The sequence below is a fragment of the Microplitis demolitor genome, chromosome 3 (assembly GCF_026212275.2).
Source record: "Microplitis demolitor isolate Queensland-Clemson2020A chromosome 3, iyMicDemo2.1a, whole genome shotgun sequence".
In the NCBI taxonomy this organism is placed as follows: domain Eukaryota; kingdom Metazoa; phylum Arthropoda; class Insecta; order Hymenoptera; family Braconidae; genus Microplitis; species Microplitis demolitor.
The window spans coordinates 7,363,711-7,383,947 of NC_068547.1; the positions used below are offsets into that span (position 1 = coordinate 7,363,711).

Consider the following 20,237-nt stretch of genomic DNA (forward strand, 5'->3'; position numbering starts at 1 on the left):
CGAAAATTTTTTTTCTAACTTTTGCTGCAAATCGTTTGTTAATTCAGGCAGCAAATTTTAGGTAATTTCAATGTCAAATTACAGTCAATTTCAAGCTAATGTGATTATTAGGCTAGTGGTTATAATTACTACCTCTTTGAACTTGGCACCTAAAAATATCGCTCTGAAATGAAGACGATGGATTAATTTTTGATAAAGTTTTTCGCATAGATCGTTTGTTTATCATTTGTTCTTGATTGTTTGGCCAAAATTATTATTAGTTCGATCATACAATTTTTTAAAATAAATAATGGGGTTCCGTTTTGCCAAACTCCTCCGCTTGAGAGCAGCATAATAACGAATTTGGTCGAACGCAAATTTTTAAATGTCAAATTTAAAAAGACAAAAAATTTATTCTAGAGTGATTTAGTAAAAAAAGACCCAAGAAATTTTCAATTTCTGAGTAGATTTTGGAATCGATCCATTAAAAGTTATCTAAAAAATACATTTTTGAAAAAATTTTATTTTTGGAATATTGTCGAACGTACTTGATCGATCAAGCTCAATTTTTTACACCTAAGTTCTCATCATTTCACAAATATATTGGGATATTAACATCAAGTGTGATCTGAACTTTAGAATATTTTTGGATTCGATTATTCAAAAAAAAGAATGACAAGTTGTTTATACAATTTTTAATTATGAAATTTATTAATCGTATATAATGCCAAAAACGGTGTATGTATCGAGTTAATACTATTTTCTTGTTAGATTCTTCCATTGCTACTGATTAGATTTTTTATAATTAAAATAATGTGTTAAATGTTCGGTCACGCTCGTATAATCGTAAGTATCTGGTTGACTTAAGACTCCTTGTAGTGAAAAATATAAGCCTTCAAGTTCTAGTGTAGTCCACTTTTCAGTACGCTCAACGATTTCGCTAAGGAGATTTTGAATTCCTTGCTCATTGCCATAATGAAACCATGATTTTCGGTTCTCTGCAAGAATTTTTGAAGAAACGTCTAGTTTTTTCGATTCAAATTTCTCATCAGATTTACTCCGTTTCCTTTTAAGATCTGTTCAAATAAATTAAAAAATCAATTATTTTTATGTATAAAAAAAAGTTATGTCTTAATGAATTCTACTCTCAATCACAGAAATCCTTTCACATAATTTGTCAAAGGTATTTTTGACCTAATAATTTTTATAAGGAACTGTTTACGATTTTGTCATAACATAACTATATTTAAAAAAGATATTTTAAGCTACGATTGAAAGTACCTTCTGATAAATATAAACGATCAAAATTTAATTATCGTTTAATTAACAAAACATTCTTAAACTCGGGTACTAGTACTAAACGGAATGGGCTAGAAGGAATAGATTTATTTTTAAGTTTGTTGCTTATTAAGGAGTGAAATAATTATTATACAAGCGTGGTTAGGCATTATTCTAAAATATCGTCTCAAGTTTCTTTTATCAAACAAAAAAGTGAGAAAGACAAATAACTTTGAATTAAGAAAAAATATTAATCTTTTCTGTTGGTTGCATTCATACATTATTTTTTCTAAAGTTGTTTTCATGTCGAAATATCTTAAAATTTTTGGATAAAATGGAAATACTGTACTTTGATTAAATCGTGACGGCAGGTAACTCAATTTGGATTTAGATTCAGTTTTCATTTTGGAACTTCTTGTCACAGGCCCTTTTAATACCTCAGTTACAACTGATTGTTTTGAGACTTCCATTTTTCTCTTTTTTTTTTGTTCCCAAACTTGAAGGAAATCTCCTAGTGAGAATATATGTGAAAAAAAAAAAATAGAATTATTAGTTTCTATGAAGTTTATCCGGGATAATAATTCAATCATCATCACCAAGCTTAATAATCATTTCTTTTCATTTTTAGAAGAATAATTGGCTCAGAGAAATTCGGAGTACTAACAATTATAAAGACTCAATTTTAGAGCACCACAATGAAAAATTAGAATTAATAACCATTCAAGGTATTTAGTCTGAATAACTTGAAGTTTACATGAAAAATTAAAATTAACAATTTTTCTTTAAAGTTGATTTCGTATAACTCAAAATTGTCTCGACCGAGTTGCTCCAAAATTTAATTGCAGTTATAAAGTAAACCGTTCAAATTTTCGCGACGGAGATTCGACATGATCCGCTTTATCGTATGCGGTCACCCACGTGTTTTACAATGTTAAAATAATAATTTCCGATAATAATCCAAATGTTAATAATAAGTTTAAATCTGTCTAAAAATGATAATAAATAATTACTCTGCCTGGAAGAATTCCTCAGGCTGAGTTAGTGCATGGGGGCGCCAGCCCGTTTTTACAAGAAAAAAAAATATTTGTTCACGCGGAAACTTGCGAGGGAAAAATCCGAATGAGTAGTTAAATGACAAGGCGGGTAAATAAAACAATCGCGTGTAAAATAAATATTAAGTTGCGTAAATAACAAACTCGCTTATCTGAGTGATTAATACCAAATGACGTAGCAAATGTTGTCATAGTAACCGTTTTCGTAGCAAAATAAAAATTACTGACGAGTTCATTGTTTTTTTCAACTATAATTGTGAACAAAAATTGAGAAAACGCTCGTTTCCTAATTATTTCCAATTTCTTATATTTCCGTAGCTTTATAAAAAACAGAACTTTTTTTGAACTTGGAGCTTGAAAATTCATTAACTATACTGTATTAAAGTATAGCGAGCTTAAAAACTGCACATGATTCGAGGCTGGCCTGGAGGGTCAATCAGTTCCTAGGTTTTTTAGACTAACTTCGAAATCTATGTACTAACCATAAGATGAGTGGTTTGATATGGTATTGGCTGTAGTATGTGGATTGAGAAAAAGTTGTTGAAAAAACTTTTTTCGTTGTACACTGTTTGGGCATTGAATCTCGTATATTTCACCTTGGTGCTCATCGAATAATTCTACAATCTGATAAAATTATTAGCTATTATTACCAATATTGTTATTTACTTTAAGCAGAAATATAAGCTAAACCTCATGTGGAATATCTGTGATGTCGGAGCTTATTGTAATCAGTACAAACATATAAACTGATCGATCTTGCCCTTTCATGAGAGATATAAAAATATTTCTACTGATTTCTTCAACCAAATTCCACCATGTAAGAATGTCTGGTACATAAAGAATAGACGGAAGCGTACGTTTAGCAGTTTTCACTTTCTGAAAAATACAATACCCGAATTGTTATTATAAAATTGGATAGGAAAAATTAAAAAATTAATTGATTGAATTCTTCGTCTTAATCGTTTCTCTTGATAATCACATATTGTAATAAGATTCGTTTCTCTGTTTAAATTATACTTAAATAAGGAATTGTTAACCTCCACCCGCTATCTTGCATAGAAATACAAGTCATATTATCGTCACGTCCATCAAGGTCGACTACCGGCGTAAGATAAGTCCAAGAAAGTCAGAGGATGACTAATACCTAGCCTCTTCGGTACCATATAATAAATAGGTAACTTGTGTTTGCATGCTGTGGTCTTCACTTGATCGACGTGCGATCTTGTGATCCGCGTTCAGTCACCCTCAGATAAATTAATTAAAATCACATAGGTAAAGATTAAATTATGGACTGAGCTGTGCGTCACAATATATATATATATATATAGTTGTGTTTTGACTTCCTTTATCTCATAGAAAACATAGTCTCGAAGTCTTTTTTTTACTTTTTTCACCAGGAAGTGCGATGTATTTTGTGAGCGTTGCATAGAAATTAATTAAAAGAGAAGTTGAATGAAAAAAATTCTAGTGAGAATGTTAAGTACTGTAATTACTTGAATTATGGTTTCCTGAACAGTTCTTCCAGTTTCTTCAAAAAGACTTACGACATCTAATAAATGACATGGTAAATTTTCAATGTTATGTAGAAGAGCAGGACCTAAATGGCGAGTATGACAGTTATCCCGACCACAAAGTAAAAGTCTTGGGCAATGAGTTGATTTGAAAACAGAAGAACTTGAGCTATTAATAAAAATGGAACGTTGATGATTGTATCTTTAATTATGTATTATGCCTGACAAATACAAAACTACTTACGTATCTTTCGGAATCAGCATCTCTGATGGACAAACAGATCGTATTATATTTAATATAGAATAGAAATGATCTTCTAACAGAGGAAAAATGTAACTTGACAAACATTTTATAAGTATTGATTTAACTCGACATGAAGCAGGAACAATACTTCGCTGGGCTAATACAAAGTCTTGTTTTTCAACCTGCAATAAAGTTTATAAGTTGGCAAATTAAGATGTGAATCTAAAGTTTTGGCCCACCTCGAATATAAAGCGTTTTAGTTATTATGAGTTCGTAAGCTATACTTTCTGAGTGGTTGCTATCTTTTTAATCTTTTTTAATCAACACTGCCATGTGGGGATAAATGGGGTTTTACAGAACGCATATATACCCAAAAAAGTGAGGAAACGGCCCTCTTAAAAAAAAGTTATCATTTGAATGTGAACAGGATCAAGCGCCCTTTATTGGGCGCCAGACCAGGAAGCACCACGATCTGGGTGGGTTTAATTACTAGTAGTTCAACCGTTAGCAGCTTTGAAGCTGTGGTTGCAGGAAGCCAACAGGTGCCCCTGCAAACTTACAAACGAGTATTTCTTCGCCACCTTGATTTGTTTTATTAAATCATGGGGCATACAAGTTCATAGATTAGATGATCAGTTAGTGATAAATGAGGGCAAGTTTTAACAATGGCATATCTGAAATCTCAGTATAATATATAAAAATTGAGTTAGATGATCCTACTGAGGACGACGATATGTAGCTATTTATGAATAATAGGAATTTATTTTTTGGGTATTTATTTTTGGCACGGAATCTCTGTAAATCGTTTATTTGAGGTGAGCTCGTAGGTTTCATATTCATATTTATTAAAATTTATAAAATTATTTTTGTAAGCTTAACCTTCAAAGTTCTTTCATTAATGTTGAATTTCGTTTTAGATGAGTATATTTGAGGATAATGCCTTCTAACGCAACACATTACCGCTTCTGCACATAAAGCTTGAAGATCACTGCCACAATATCCAACTGTTTTAGACGCTAAATAAGCCAGAAATTTAACGGAAGGCTTTTGTTTCCAACTTTTGACGTACACCTATTACAGTTTTACATTGTATTATTATTGATACCATAAGTGATATTTACAAATATACCATGTTAAATCAACAAGCTTGAAATCAAACTCTTTCTAACTCGAGCGATAATTCCGATCATGATCATAATTTTCCATCTTTGCAACTACAGTTAACTCAACGAAAGCTTGGGACTTTTCCACCACGGTTTCTTCCCCAGCCTTTAATTGTTCGTTTTAGTGGATTTATTGGTGGTGTACATTTAATGGCACATACGCTCATTCTAATATTATGGTGGTGGGGGAAGAAACTACCCAGATAGCAAAACGACGTCTTGATGAGTTCTGAATGAGAAAGAAGCCTTAGGAAGTTCTCAAGATGTCGAATGAATCACCCAGCGAAGTAAGATGTCTTTAAAAAGAGTTCTCAAGGAGTTCTTTCTGACTTCGGAAATAAGACTTCAGTATGAATTTACGATGACGTCTCAAGGAGCTCCTAATTTTGTCTTCATAAAGAAGTTTGAAAGAAGAATACATTTAGACGTCACAAAACTGACGTCTTATTTATGGAGTCTTCAAGAACTCTTAATTAAGAGTTCTTAAAAATTACACCTTTAAGAAGTCATTATGACTTCTTGAGACGCGTTCAAAAAGACGTCGTAAAGCAGTCATTCCGACTTGAATAATGTCTGGGTAGTGGGGAAAAAATCCAAAGCTTTCGTTGGGAAGACTATACCACACGGCGAGAAAAATATCGTCAGAATCAGTGCTGCCAGAACGTGCGATATAAAACTCTATAAAACTTTTATATTACATAGTTTGGTTTTTAAAAATCAATTTTCTAGATACGCGTGAATCTGAACCATTTTTTATAAGATAATCGACAAAGTAATAAAGAAAATCATTTTAATTATAAACTATTTCAATCCAACACTTGCTGACTCAGGAAGGTAAACAGCTGATTACAGTAATGTAAAAAGTACTTATGTCCATACCGACAAAATATCTTTTCTGGCAATGTAACATGGCAGTGGAAAATATAACTCTCGGTCAAACCTGCCCGGTCGTCTGAGTGCTGGATCAATTGCCTCTAACCGATTTGTAGCACCAATAACGATTATCTCTGAATTGTTATCTAGACCATCCATTAGAGCTAAAAGAGTTGAAACAACGCTAGCATGAACAAAATCTTGCCGATTAGATCTGGTTGGAGCTAGTCCATCAACTTCATCAAAAAATATAATGCAAGGTTTAGCTTGTTGAGCAGATTGAAATATTTTTCTTAGTTTTTTTTCACTCTCGCCGACATATTTACTAAGGCAGTCAGAACCTTTACGAAATATAAATGAAACTTTTCGTTCAGAGCTACTACACTCTATTGCCAAAGCACTTGCTACTAGCGTTTTTCCAGTTCCTTCAATAAGAATAATAAATGATATTAGAGTATTTATCAACCAAACTTGAAAATATATAATATTGAACAAACCTGGTGGGCCATAAAACAGTAATCCCCTTGGAGGTTTTAAATTGAATTTCGAATATAGTTCACCATAAACAAGAGGAAATAAAACCATTTCTTTAACTATCTTAATATGGTTTTCCAAGCCACCAATACAAGAAAAATCTTTTAAGCTAGACATTTTGAAAATTTCTTTAAGGAATTTTAGACAAAAAAAAAATAAAATGCATAGAAAAAATCACACAATCACGATTAATTTAATAATACTACGATCGTTTACATAAATGTAGTAGCTTACGTTTGAATTTGATGTCTTTTAGTTTTAACCAAGAGAAATTTAATTATAAATAACGTGAAGTTGACTGATCAGACTAAAACTTGGGAAAAAAAATAGTTGCAACAATAGTGAGGAGAAGTTGTATTAGGGGATTTATCCTATGCGAATGATTAGTTTTCTAATCTAAGATTCCCTCGATCCGAGGTCCAATTATTATTATTATTAGGGCTAGTTTATCAAACTGGATTTATTTTCGATCCGGGTTTTGATTATGATTATTGATATATCTATGTATTATTAGGGCCAATTTTTCAAACCGAGTTTTCCTGCATTTTAGTCGATTCAAATTATTTTAAATCATTTCAAATTGTTTTGAATTATTCCAAAAATCATTTTTTTTGTCAGGGTTATTGTTATCTGGGTTTTAATTAATATTGCTTGTACATCTATATATTAATAATATATAGATTTTTTAAATCTATACAAGTATGTTTTTATTTTTTTTAAAGTTATAATTTAGAAGTGAACATTTTAATTATTTATTTTAAAATTATAAAATTATATAAAGATTTTTTAAACAGGGGGCTAATCTCTGAAATTGGAATTAAAAATTGAAAAAAATTTAAAAAATATTCTTGCAGATTTAAAAAAATGTTACATAAAACAAGCAAGCTTTTTATTTTTGCATTAATTTATAACCCAGAGATAAATAATTCAAAATTTAATTTTTTAATTATAACGAAGATAATTATATTTTTACTAAACTTAAATAGTAATCATATTAAATTTTTAATTTAAAAAATGTCAGACTTCCGCAAACTTCAGGGTCATTGTATAACATGGTTTTTCAATATTTTCATTACAACAAACAAACGGTACAGTTAACGCCGTTCTATATCAATTAACATCATTCCCTAGTTAAAATCATTGATTGAAAATAATTAAGAAGCGGTCACTCCATACAAACTGTATATCTATATATACAAACAAAAGAATTGAAATTGTTGAAAAGAATTTGAATTTCATCATTTTCAATCAATATTTTTAAACAGGGTTCTCGTGTCACCACACCAGTCATATGACTTAATAAAATTACATCTTAATGAAAGTTATTATTACTCCTTGTAAATCTATCATTTAAGTAAGTTTGGTTCTTTCAAAATATTATTATCTTATAGTATTGCTTAATCAAACAATTTTCAAATTTTCATACAATAGGTACAAACAAGTTGTTGTTGGTACAACATTTCAATAACTTATACATTTTTACATGAGCAGATTTATCAACATCTTAAAATAAAAATCAGTTCCCGGACAAAATGCATTTTACCAATCCTGTTTATTCCTATCCACAATTCTCGATAAATTCGACAGTCATCATAATTATCGTCGTCAATAAGTAAGTTTACAAATTCAAATAATTTCAAATAGGTCATAGGTTACAACGAACTGACTACTGTCTAGGAGGTGGCGTCAGCATCGACCTTAGTAATCACAGGACAACATTTTATTTATTCCATAGAAACGTACATTGGTACGCTTGTATCCAGGTACCTTAAAACATGATAGTAAGCAACATGGAAAAAGTAAAGTCTTACTCAGAATTTGATAAGATATGCTCCGGAGGATGCTTCAGCTTTTGTAAGTCTATCACACTTGCAGCAAAATATTTTTTCTAACTGCTTTTCTTATTTTTCTATCCATAAATATATGTCCTCAGCTGATCGTCTTGATCAGTTACACTAGACAAATAAGTAGAAGATATTATTATATATTATTTATTATATATTATTAATTCAATGTGTAATGAAATTGAGATTTTACATTAATACATTTGAGTAGACATTCTCAACACTCCATTTCGTAAATCTTACTCTGACTAATGCTCCAAAACGTCAGTTATTTGATGATTAAAAGGTCTAGTGTTCGTAAACTACTCTCATCCGGACGATCATTTCCGTCTTTTAGTTAGAAAATTTAATGCATCATATTTTCAATTTTTACAACGTGAATATCGTAAGTGATATGCAGAAAGCTTAGAACAGTATTATCAGTAGGCAGTATTATTTCAAATGAAATTCAAAATGCTATGTCGTAAAAGTTGTGATTTCAAAGCTATAGTCCAACATCCCAATGTTTACTAGTAAAAATCCCGATAGTAGCATCATACATTTAGCTGGAATTTTTTTTTCGTCTACTGATAGTTAAAAATAAGTACTTTAAGTAAGAATCTTAAATTAAAATTTAAATCTTTTGCATAACACCAACTTTAATTAGTCTAAGTCAACCCATCCTATAAATATTGACTGTTTTTTACTCCCACAATAATTTTTTACTCAAACAATAATTAATATTTACAGAATTCTATGCCTACCCGGAATGCCTGTTTTAACGTGATTTTGTCTATCTAAATTTTATTGAATGAATATAAAAACATAATTGAGATCACTAAGACAATGAATTAATTTTCCTGAAGTTTTCGGAAATTCGATAATAAAAATGCTCAAATTCAACAGCACACTCAACATTTTCTTGTTCGTCATCTTTTCAAATATTATATCGAAATCAAGTAAGTAAACTATTCATTATTTTACAGAAGGTTGATTTGATTCAATGAATTCCTAAAAAGCCTATATTTTATGCAAAAGTAATCATTAACCGATGAAAGAATTACGTCAGCATATCTATCATGCTTTATCTGAAATTACAAAAATTGTTTTCATAATACCAGCATCGAAACTGACAGTTTCAGTGTCTCGGCAGCCAGTTGAAACAAGCGAATTTCAAGTCAAATCTGCAAACAACTGCTAGCAAATAAGTAATTCACAAATACCTTCATACAGTGGGCAGAATCATACGTGTTTCTTCTCTTGGGAAGAAACACAATTGTTTCTGCCTAGTGTTAGCTATATTTAATGTTCATTTGCAGCCTGATTATTCTCATTTGTTTGCTTGTCACCCCAGTTTTCTCATTTCATTTTTTAAGTGACAGCTTCAATTAACCGAATAAAATAATTATTAAAAAATGAGTGAAAATAAGTTTTTTAGCTCATTTACTGTTTAATAAGTGATTTGTTACTTACTGGTTGCTGACACTGAATTTTGAAATTCCGTTGCAGATAATCATGAAACTGTTGGTTATGGTTTTTAATTTATTATCCACTCTTTGAAATATAATGGAGCGATAATTGCTCACCAACCTCGTATTTATTTATTTATTTAAAATACTACTATCTCTTTCTTGCCAATCCTATTTTCCTCATCTGAAACTGCTACCCTGTCAATATATATTTTATGTAATTTCATTTTATTTATCAATTAACTTTTATTTGAATATCATTGTTCGTGGAGGTGCACAAACTGGTGCCCAATTCGGTTTCTATCCTAGCCTGAGTTAAGCTAAAGACCTGGTGGAGGTATTCATTCTCTTCCAGGGGATTTTTTTCGTATTGTTTGTACTCTATTTCAGTGTTCACCATCGAAAGGCTATAACGATTATTTTAAGCTTGTCACACTCCGCCGTGGGACGTTTAGAATAATAAGGAACGTTATAAACTATTCCATTTATGTAACTCTCACGGTAACAGAACAAAAAATTATAACCCCCTCTTTCAACTAGTCAGTGTCTGTAATTTTTTAGGCCACAAAATAGGTAATTATAGCCCCCTTTTGTAACTAGTCCATGTCTGTTTTCAGAAGACTAGTTTTTCATGGTCTGTCTCAAATTCCACCCAATTGTTTCTCAGCATATTGAGTTTGACCTTGGCAGTATGGATGTTGATGACTCTTATGGCTGCAGTCTCTACTTCTGCAGCAAGAGAGGTGATGTAGAGTTACCGACTTTCCAGTATCTTAAACTTCCTTGATGAATTTGCCATTTTGAGATGTCTTGAAGATGTCAACCAACCCTAAACTCCCCGCAGTGCTCCGTGATCCGCAATACGTTGAGTTTGAACTGACTGATTTCTTGAAGATGTCGCTGAGAAGTTCAACTCCAATAGAGAACTATCCGACTCGAAGGATCAAAAAATGTTTGACGAGGAGTCTGCTGGTTATAGAGTTAGCTTTATTAAAGCGAATTTGTACGTTAAATTGATTTGGTGGCCTTGAAAAAGACCTGTTTGGTCCTGAGAAAGACCGTTGATCTTTGCGTGAGAGTTGTGAGTAGACGTTTGAGAGTTTTAATTAACTCTCAAACGTCTACGGGGAGTTAGATAACCCCGAGAAGGAGCTATGTCAATGATAGACCTGACAAGAGCTAGTTAGGTTGAGAGAAATCTTATGAGACCCAGAGATCTGGTTGAATAGCCCTGAAAAGGGCTAGTTTAACGTTAGCTCTGAGAAGAACTAGTTGGTTGTTGAGAAGTAGCTGAAGAATATTCAAAACTTGCTCGCTTGAATATTTAATCGTTGTTGTTTTTTGCTGATGGCCTTGCTCGCTATCTGTAGAAACTATTTCGTACAGTACTACTGGCCAAGAATGAATACGCTGCCGCTCTCAGATTCCATCTTTTATACCCGAGAACAAGGATTCAGAATGTTTGACTGGAATGGGACTGGAGCGAGCGTTCTGTCACCATAGCCCGCGCAACGTTAATGACCTACTTTCGAACAGTCTCTGTAATTCTTACTGTTACTGAACAAAAATTATAGTCCCCTCTTTTAACTAGTCCGTGGCTGTAACTCTTACGGTCATGGAACAGACAATTATGGTCCCCTCTTTTAATTAGTCCGTGTCTTAAACTCTTTCAGTCATGGAACGGCAGACTTCAGCGCCACCATTTGTTCCGTTTTACAGACCCGGGTCGATCCGTGATTGATGATTATAGACACCGTGACATAAGTAATCAATATTCCTAATATGGGGAACATTTTGTTTTTCAGTCGCACTAGAAGAGAACTGTACTGATTTTAAAGGAGGTACGGTAATACATGGATTATTATATGTACCTGGTCCTGCAGTGTGCAGCCTATGTGTATGTTACCATTCCGAGCCTATGTGGTGTCAGGCAATATATTGCATTCCACCTTATGTAAGTTGAGAATCAGGAAATTAGTGTAGAATTAATATTATTAGCACTCTTAAATAATATCATTCGATATCTTTAATTCATTTGAAGTGTCACATAAAAACTTATGTTCATGATCATGTTACGTTCCAGCCTGCTTGTCAGGCGACTCTGCCAATTTTAAATCTTGAGAGGGGGGGGGGGGAAGGTTAACATTTTTAAAAAATTGAATTTTTTTTTGATTTTCTTATAGTCAAACATTTCAAGAATGTTGTCTTAAAATTTCAAGTCAATCAGAGCAACCCGTGCGTTACTCTGCCCTAAGGGGATAAATTCTTTTTTAATCAAATTTTCAGGTGGGCCTTCTTGCCTCAGGAAGATTTTTCACCCCCTCTTTAACTCAATCTTATAAGAAATTGACGCATTGCAAATTATTTTCTTATAGGTTCCCATAAGAATGTCGCCTACAAATTTACTTAAAAATAATAAAATTATTTTCCCATTCATTCTAATACAGCGGTAAGAGTGGTATAAACTTGTACCCATAGAATCTTATAAGAAATTGATGCATTTGGTAAGTTTTTATCGGATTATGCTCGGATTTGAATATATTCTCATAGGCTCCAATATGGACTATCATTTTTCGATGGGACACTTTGCCGATTCATTCTCATAAAAATTTTTTTATGAGAATCTATCGGATTTTTTAAGCAGGACTATAAATGTAATGTCCCCGTCACGTTGCCGTGTTCACTGGGAAGTTTTTGCAACAAGACACATACGTAGAAAAAGACACTAGCACCTATCGGTCTTGAGAGCAGACTTGCTCAAGATTTGAAAAAAATTGTTATATGGGTTGAAAACTATTATTGATCAAGAGCGGATATTCTGTTTTTTTTTTTGTTTGGTACTAAATTTTTAGTTGGATTACTGCATAACAAAATTGACAATTATTTGATCTTGAATTTTTTTGTATTTTTCAGACATGCAAGAAGTTCCGAGTAGGTGAACGGTGTTGTGAATTTGAATGTCTCGATGACCCAATCCTTTCCCGGTTGCCATACAGAAGAAATGGCTCTTATCATATACCAGTTATTTTAAAACTTTACATCATAAGTATTACTGCAAGTATTGTAATAAATAGATATGTTTTTAATAATATCTATGACCTTACTGAACAATGATGTTATAGTAAGTGTCAGTTAAATTCAATAAAGCACGACTTCGATACCAAAAGTCATTCAAACATTAAAATCACTATAAACAATTGGTTTATGGCTGGACCTCCACTTATAGGATACAAAAAAAAACCAACAGTTCCGTAAATTTGAATGCACACATTTTCGTTACACTTTCTTTGCATGAGAGAGTAATGAACATAAATTAGTTTTAGAAGTTTTTTTTATTCGAATAAAACTGATGTTATTATTCTATTTAGATAGATCGAATTAATTAAGCAAAATACATATTCAAATTAAATAAATATTAAGACTCAAAGTCAGTCTAGGATACACATTGCTTGCCAATTGCCTCTCTCATTTTTTCCGGATTTTGACGGGCGCTAACTGAACTTTGATTCGCCGGTATTTAGTAACCGGATTAGAAGTAACGATAATTCTAACAGCTAAGAATTACATTTTTTGGAAAGTTTATTCATTCGCACACACACCATTACTGTTTTATAGTTATTCTAATCACTAATCCTCTTGTGAGATAAGTCTACAGACTTTACCCAAAAATTGAAATCAGTCACCTGGACTTTATTTCAAACACACACACACACACACGAATCAATTTCAGACGGTCACCAAAATCCTTTACGTGACTAAAATTTATTTACTAATTCACGCGACCGCCCAGACCCTCTACGTGATTAACACTTATGATCTATCTAATTTATGACACATCTATAATTAAGCCTGCTGGCCAGGAAATATCAAACCTAATCCTTAATTCTTAAATACGCTGGCCACCGCCCGCATCACTACATTTCATAATTATACTTATCAATATCATACATATTATCATTCTATTTCTTAACACGATGTAGATCTATTCTATGTAACAATTTTCAATAAATTTACTTTAACTTTCATTATACTAGTTTTAATTGATTCATTTCGATACCTGTGACCTACACACAGTCCTTAGATTTTCGAAAAATTCAGGAAGTTATTGTTTTCACCCTGATTTTCGAAAATAGAGTTTTCATTAGATGTCAACGTTTTGAGGTCCTAGAAAGCTATTATGACTATTTTCAGAATGATGTCTGAGTGTGTATGTGTGCGTGCGTGTGTGTGCGCGCGCGAGCGTGTGTGTGAAAACCTTTTATAACTTTTGAACTGATTTATTTGACTAGGAGTCTGTCGGTATGATCGCTTAGAAATTATTTCTTAAATACTAAGAAATCTTTTTAAATGCTAAGAAATTCTTCTATCAGTGTAAAGTTCCCGCCATTAGATTCCTTTTGTCTTACTTAAATTTTCCAGCAGACACTCCGGCAAACGAAGCGGATCCACCAACTAATCTAAATTTATTTCTCTATTAAAGTCTGGTCAATGACCAGCAAAATTAACTCTGGTTCCTGGCTTTGGAGCTGATAGCATCCCACCAAAGCCACTGTTATAACTTCAAGTGACATTCGATGGAAAATTTTTAATTATCACCATTGGTTGAAAGTGACGACAGTTTATTATTTATTCGTTAAATTTATTGCACGTATTCTCCCATTATTCCTGGGCGCATGAAAGGTTTTCGAGCGCCTTTAAAAAGAATATCGATAATAATTATTTATAGTATAATTGAAATAAACAAAAATTTATTTGGACATAACTGTATTAAAATTCATATTTTAGAAATCGTACAAAAACTCAACAATGCACTGTTACCATATCTTTTTTCAAACGAAAAAATTCAAACACTACTTTAATTTATTAACCTCCTTAAAGCGGCACTAAATTTATTGTCAAAATAACTGAAGTATTCAGTCATTTTTCATAAAAAAAAAAAGAAAATTTGAAAATTTTCAGGTGCGATAAAAGATTATCTAATTAATTTGTAATTTAAGCTCTGCTACCACTTTCATTTTAATGAAAATTAGTTTTCAGTGGAAAGTCCTTTACTGGTGATCGGATTCAACAAAAAAACCCCTTCTTCACTAGCAAGAGCTTTGGAAGCGTACTGTTCCAATAATTTTCAACTTCTTGTTATATTTGAAATTAAATAACTCGAAGTTGATCAAGTAAAGCTTCATTTTTGCGACACTCAATTGTAAGTTGCTGAACTGCAGTTATGTACTTTCGTTGTTGCTCCATGAACACTACAAATTGCTTGCTCAGACTATATTGTCTGTTCTTTTCTTTCAAACATTTTTTTTCAACCTGTAAATTGAATGAGATTAATTTAAAGAACATAAGAATTATTATAAGTAAGTTACTGAATGAATTAAGACAAATAAATATTTTTTTGATCATTTTAAGAATCTGAATTATTGGTCGTCGAATTTAGAAACAGAAGACTCATATTTATCCTCAATTCTGAATACATATCGAATAATCAATCATTTGTTAATGTATTAAATTGACAACTAATAAACCCGCCACTTTTTTCGATCAGTTTCTAAAACATTTTAATACTGAGAAAATTTAATTCTTGTTGATCTTTGAAGCTCTGTAACTTTTTCCCAGTATATTTTAAATGGGAAAGGGAAGCCCCCATGGTAGTAACTCACTTTTAGAGATACCTGACTGCAATGGGTAAGGATTTTTTAAAATATGAAGTAACTTTTGAGCAAATAAGACATTAAAAAAAACTTTTTTTTTTTTTTTTGGGGATACTCTAATATACATATGTGCAAACATACATAAACTTTTGAACTGATGATATTTTTCAGCAAAATAAAACATATTACAATAATGTTGTTTGAAAATTCCCACATAGGACCCTATATAACAGCTACATTTCTAAAAGACATATACTTAAAAAGAGAAAATTATCTAACTTGTAATGTAAACTTATTTTTACATTTCTTCCTTTCGGCGATTCAGTATTTTTTAAAATGATCAGAAATTGGTCAATCTAATAATTTCTTAAAGTAAAAGAGTAATACCTTTTCTTTATTTTTCTTGATACCTTTAACAATTATTTCAAATTGTTTCAAAAATTGTTCTCTTCCACTTGAGGAGATAACCCTGATTTAAAAAGTCAATTTTCGTAAATTATAAAATGCAACCAATAATACTCTTACTATATAATTGTTACCTAATATAGTTATCTTGAATTGAGTTCAGGAGAGACAATTCTTTACTCAAATATAGTTTACTATCATCCATTGTGTTGTACAAAGTATAGTATTGTTTTGTTTCTTTATGTTTCGCTGAAACTAGAAAAACAATAATGAAACGGTTGATCGGAAATACACTATTCAAATAAATGAACGGACAACGAGCTACGATGAAAAATAATGAGAACAGGCGCTAGTCAAAGTGACTTTTTATATTGATTATTCATAATTTTATATAATTATTTATATTTTAAATGTTGAATAACTATGTTTTGTTATAATAAATATTTAATTTATTAATCTGAATAATAATTGTAGTTTATTCAAACTTAGTAAGTATTTCATAACCTAATCATGGTTTATGTAATTTAAGGGTCAGAAACTAGGTCTCTGAATGTCAATTTTTAAAACGTGAATTTAAATTATTAATTCAATTCAAATAATTATTTTACGTGCAAACTTTATTTGAAAAATCCTAAACTAGTCGATTAAATTATTATTTTTCTCATTAAGTTAAATCTTACATTAATTATTGTAGTATAATCTCAACCGGCACTCTTAAAAGGTCAAAAACTGTGCCCCTTATCTTAGATATTTTTTTGAACATTAATTTTTCTTTACCTTGATTATACAGTTCCATAAATCGACGTTGATATTGCGTCAATTCAAATCGGCGTGGTACGTCGTCTAGTTGTCGTGTCAACAACACACAAGCACGATTTTTTTTTGCTAAATTGAGTCTAATCTTGTTAATTGATTGCTTAAATTCATCGTATTCTGTAACATAACTATGCTCTTTGATAGACGCACAATCTTTAGTATCACCGCAAGTTTTTTGCAGATAAGTCACATCTTTTTTACATTGTTCACGAAATTTGTTCTCTTGATCTTTCAAGCTCATATGAACGGCAATTAGTTGCTCGAGTTTTTCTAACTTGCTGTAATAGAAATTAGTCGATAAAATTGACATAAGAATAAATCCGTTAACTTTATACCTGTTATTATCAATAGATTTGAACTTCATTAGTTCTGTAAAGTTTTTTTCTATCATAAGCTGATTTTCCGCAATCTTATTTGAATTTTCAATTAACGTTACAGTTTGTTTAAATAACTTATTTTTGTCTCTTTTAACTTGTGATATCTGGTTTAACAAACTTGTTTTTTTGTTCTCTAGTGCAACTAATAATTTATTATCGCCAATAGTGTCCTGAATTATTAAATTTAGTGAATTATAATTACTAAATTAAGTAAATAGGCCTTTTTAAGGTTTAAAATTTTTAATATGCATGCATCAAAGTTAGCCATCTTTTCCTTACAGTTTAATGTGCTATAAAAGTGAAAATTATAAGTTCCTTTTTTACTTCAGCAAAGAGATAATGTGGATTTACCAGCTATTATTGTGAAAACTATACAAAATATTTAAATCACCGCTTGATTCAAACTTTGAATACGCTTGCACATAACTAATTATAAAAAGGCCTACATCCTAAATTTAAGAATACCTTTGTATTAGCACATGACGTAAAATAACGCCCCTCAGTTTCCATTATTTCACTAATTTGTGAGCTTATAATATCACCGACTAACATTTCATCTAAACCGCTTACATTCCCAGATAATTTCTGAGATTCAGTTTCAACGTTAATGACTGACATTGGTTTAACTTTTATATGATTAAGATCTTGTTCTAGGATGTCTAGATTTTTATATGCTGTCATCGGGAATGAAGAAATTCCATACTCTAATATGGCGCTTTTCAATTTTGAGACTTGAGCTACCGGTGGTGAATCTCTTTTTAGTCGTCTTCGAGGTGCATAAGCATATTTTGTTATTCGAGTATGAAAATCTTTATTATCTTTATCATTAAATAATTCATGAGAGTCTCGCTCAAATGTCATACGAGTTTTATGAAAGTGATAGTGAGATAAGAATCTTACGAAGCCAGCAGATTCTTTTCTTGTTTCCATAGATTTCTTTACAAGCCACTGAAAAGTAATGCAATAACATGAATAATAGTCATAAATAATTTTTGTACTCAGAAATTCGTCAGTTTTACCTGAACAACGGGAAATATATGAATATAATCTAACCCTTGCACTTGATGAGGCTCTATTCGATAAGGGCAGCTCATTTTCAATAACATGCAGACAATTTTTTCTGTCAAAGCACTATGAACATTGATTATGAAACAGAAATTATTAATTCAAACTCTATAATAAAAAATTTTCTTACATTTTCTGTCCTATTGTAAGATTTTCATGAAATAAAAAATTAACGTTTATTTCGAAATTACATGACTCGATACACCAAGTTATACCACCAATGACCTGTAAAATATAAAATAGATAGCAATCGAAAAATACATGGATGAAGTGAAACTATTACCTTGTCAAAATCTGACAATCCTTTGATTCTGGCCCTAAAATATCCAGCCGCGACTAATAAATCAACAATTTCATTGAATTTGATAGCTTGTTCGTCGGTATCACGAGCATCCGGCTTATAAATAAATAATAAGAGGAATTCAGTAAATTTGATTTACCACGTGCAATGGAAAACAACATGATGAATACCTTTTCAGAAAAAGAAACAGGGGAAGAGATTGTGGATACTTTACTAAGCATTCTGAATTTTTATACTGAGTTCTACAATCGAAATGATATCTAAATTTTTGGGCCAGTTCGTCAATCTGGAAACCTGGAATAAATGAATATATAATAATTTAATCCTATTGTTATAGAAATCCGCATTGGGAAACTGGTCATTAAGATTCAGCTGAAATATACAAGGACCAGATATACTATAAATAATAATTTATTCCCGTATTAATAAAATCTTGAATTACAAAACTGGCTTTAAGATATCATTGGCCCCAAAATGTGACAAGCTATTTACAATTTAGCAATTAAGTTTTAATTTACTCAAAAAATAAATTGTTAATGATCCTGAAATTGACAGACGATCAACAGTTTTCGGATTTTTTTTTCAACAAATCAATTACAGAAAAAAAAACTAAAAACATGCACATGTAGAAAATTTAAAAAACTATAAATGCAATTTTTCAAATACTTTTTTTTTATAATTTATTGTTTAAAAAAAAAAACCAAAAATTATTAGACGTCAGCTAACTTCAGTATCATAATTGTTAATTAAAAATAGTTATCACTTTTTTCGCTTTTACACTCTAATGAAAGAACAGTAATATCTTTGTTACAATTGCACTGTGAAAAAGTATTTTAGGCACGTCTTTCTCATTAAATAAAAATTTTTCAAAATGTAAACTCGTAGATAACCAGATTTCTAAGTGTTACATAGAGCCTCTAGTTTTAGTTAGAATTCAAAGTTTTTATTTAGGAAAAAAAGCTTGAACAAAAAAAATCTGAAAACAAGTTTTATAAAAAAAGAATTCAGCATTCTGTTGCATTGTCTGATTTAATCAAAATTATCGTTTGTCTACTAACTAAATTATTTTTAAATTCTAATTTACTATGTGAATCCAATGACGTTTGTTTTCGTGGGTTCGTTATGATTCAGAGAGACAGGGGAGATGACAACAATATCTTTTCTTACTAAAATATTGGCTGTCTTTACTATGGGGATTCTAATGTTTCCAAACAGTGCTGCCAGAACGTGCGATATTTTTACTCCCTCCTGAGGTGAAGTAGCATTGAGTGTAATGGCAGGAGGGGGTAAAAATATCGCACGTTCTGGCAGCACTGTTTCCAAATGACTATGAGTGTGAATGTAGCAGACATCAGACAAGTTTAAAATTCTAAATAAATAGAGTAAACAATTAAGAAAATAATATTTATAAAAAATTCACTTATTAATTTGACAATCTTTTAAATGCGCATCTTTTTTAAAGTTTATTTTGTAAATTATTTACTCTATTTATTTATAATTTTAAATTTGTCTGATGTCTGCTACATTCACATTCATCAATGATTACGAGTTTTTGTAGAACTAGACGAAATAACCTCACCCTGATCGCCACTTTAAGGCTGGGCTGTACCTAAAAAGTCCCTACATTTTTTTAGCTAATTTTAGAATTCCAATTACACTTTAAATACGAATGTTTTTTAAATAATGATTGGCTTAA

At 31.1% G+C, this 20,237-nt stretch overlaps 2 protein-coding genes and 1 non-coding gene across 8 annotated transcripts; 1 reads left to right on the plus strand and 2 right to left on the minus strand.

Moving 5' to 3' along the window:
• Window positions 1-666: 666 nt before the first annotated feature.
• Window positions 667-7,259, minus strand: LOC103572652 (ATPase family AAA domain-containing protein 2B). Of its 2 annotated transcripts, XM_008551353.2 has the most exons (10): window positions 6,869-7,259; window positions 6,598-6,743; window positions 6,107-6,525; window positions 4,944-5,135; window positions 4,065-4,246; window positions 3,803-3,989; window positions 3,000-3,185; window positions 2,792-2,933; window positions 1,607-1,768; window positions 667-1,055 (listed from the first exon to the last, which is right to left on the minus strand). In XM_008551353.2, the coding sequence occupies exons 2-10, from the start codon at window positions 6,683-6,685 to the stop codon at window positions 763-765; spliced, it is 1,851 nt and encodes a 616-aa protein (XP_008549575.1). In that variant the 5' UTR covers window positions 6,686-6,743; window positions 6,869-7,259; the 3' UTR covers window positions 667-762. The 2 variants fall into 2 exon arrangements, with proteins under 2 accessions (XP_008549575.1, XP_008549574.1); XM_008551352.2 differs by lacking the exon at window positions 6,869-7,259 and having other exon boundaries at window positions 6,598-6,757.
• Window positions 7,260-7,568: 309 nt separating this feature from the next.
• On the plus strand, window positions 7,569-9,334 carry LOC103572651 (uncharacterized). The gene is made up of 3 exons (XR_008403471.1): window positions 7,569-7,988; window positions 8,066-8,488; window positions 9,208-9,334. It is a non-coding gene; the product is annotated as an uncharacterized LOC103572651 (transcript).
• A 5,351-nt stretch (window positions 9,335-14,685) lies between these two features.
• On the minus strand, window positions 14,686-20,206 carry LOC103572649 (coiled-coil domain-containing protein 93). Of its 5 annotated transcripts, none has more exons than XM_008551348.3 (11): window positions 20,121-20,206; window positions 18,712-18,835; window positions 18,524-18,637; window positions 18,371-18,465; window positions 18,195-18,306; window positions 17,641-18,123; window positions 17,134-17,345; window positions 16,760-17,076; window positions 16,117-16,237; window positions 15,965-16,046; window positions 14,686-15,236 (listed from the first exon to the last, which is right to left on the minus strand). In XM_008551348.3, the coding sequence occupies exons 2-11, from the start codon at window positions 18,760-18,762 to the stop codon at window positions 15,075-15,077; spliced, it is 1,749 nt and encodes a 582-aa protein (XP_008549570.1). In that variant the 5' UTR covers window positions 18,763-18,835; window positions 20,121-20,206; the 3' UTR covers window positions 14,686-15,074. The 5 variants fall into 5 exon arrangements, with proteins under 5 accessions (XP_008549570.1, XP_008549571.1, XP_008549566.1 ...); XM_008551349.3 differs by lacking the exon at window positions 20,121-20,206 and adding an exon at window positions 19,709-19,793; XM_008551344.3 differs by lacking the exon at window positions 20,121-20,206 and adding an exon at window positions 19,626-19,714.
• Window positions 20,207-20,237: the final 31 nt, after the last annotated feature.

What these genes read in the sequence shown, in the direction of transcription:
- LOC103572652 (XM_008551352.2), bottom strand. Translation starts at nt 6,751, where the DNA reads ATGTCTAGCTTAAAAGATTTTTCTTGTATTGGTGGCTTGGAAAACCAT. An exon ending in CCAGAAAAGATATTTTGTCG is followed by an intron (nt 5,136 to 6,106) that starts GTATGGACATAA and finishes AAACTGTAATAG; the next exon opens with GTGTACGTCAAAAGTTGGAA. An exon ending in ATCAAACCACTCATCTTATG is followed by an intron (nt 1,769 to 2,791) that starts GTTAGTACATAG and finishes TATTCTCACTAG; the next exon opens with GAGATTTCCTTCAAGTTTGG.
- LOC103572649 (XM_008551348.3), bottom strand. Translation starts at nt 18,762, where the DNA reads ATGCTTAGTAAAGTATCCACAATCTCTTCCCCTGTTTCTTTTTCTGAA. An exon ending in CTTACAATAGGACAGAAAAT is followed by an intron (nt 18,307 to 18,370) that starts GTAAGAAAATTT and finishes CAATGTTCATAG; the next exon opens with TGCTTTGACAGAAAAAATTG. An exon ending in TCAAGAAAAATAAAGAAAAG is followed by an intron (nt 15,237 to 15,964) that starts GTATTACTCTTT and finishes TTCAATTTACAG; the next exon opens with GTTGAAAAAAAATGTTTGAA.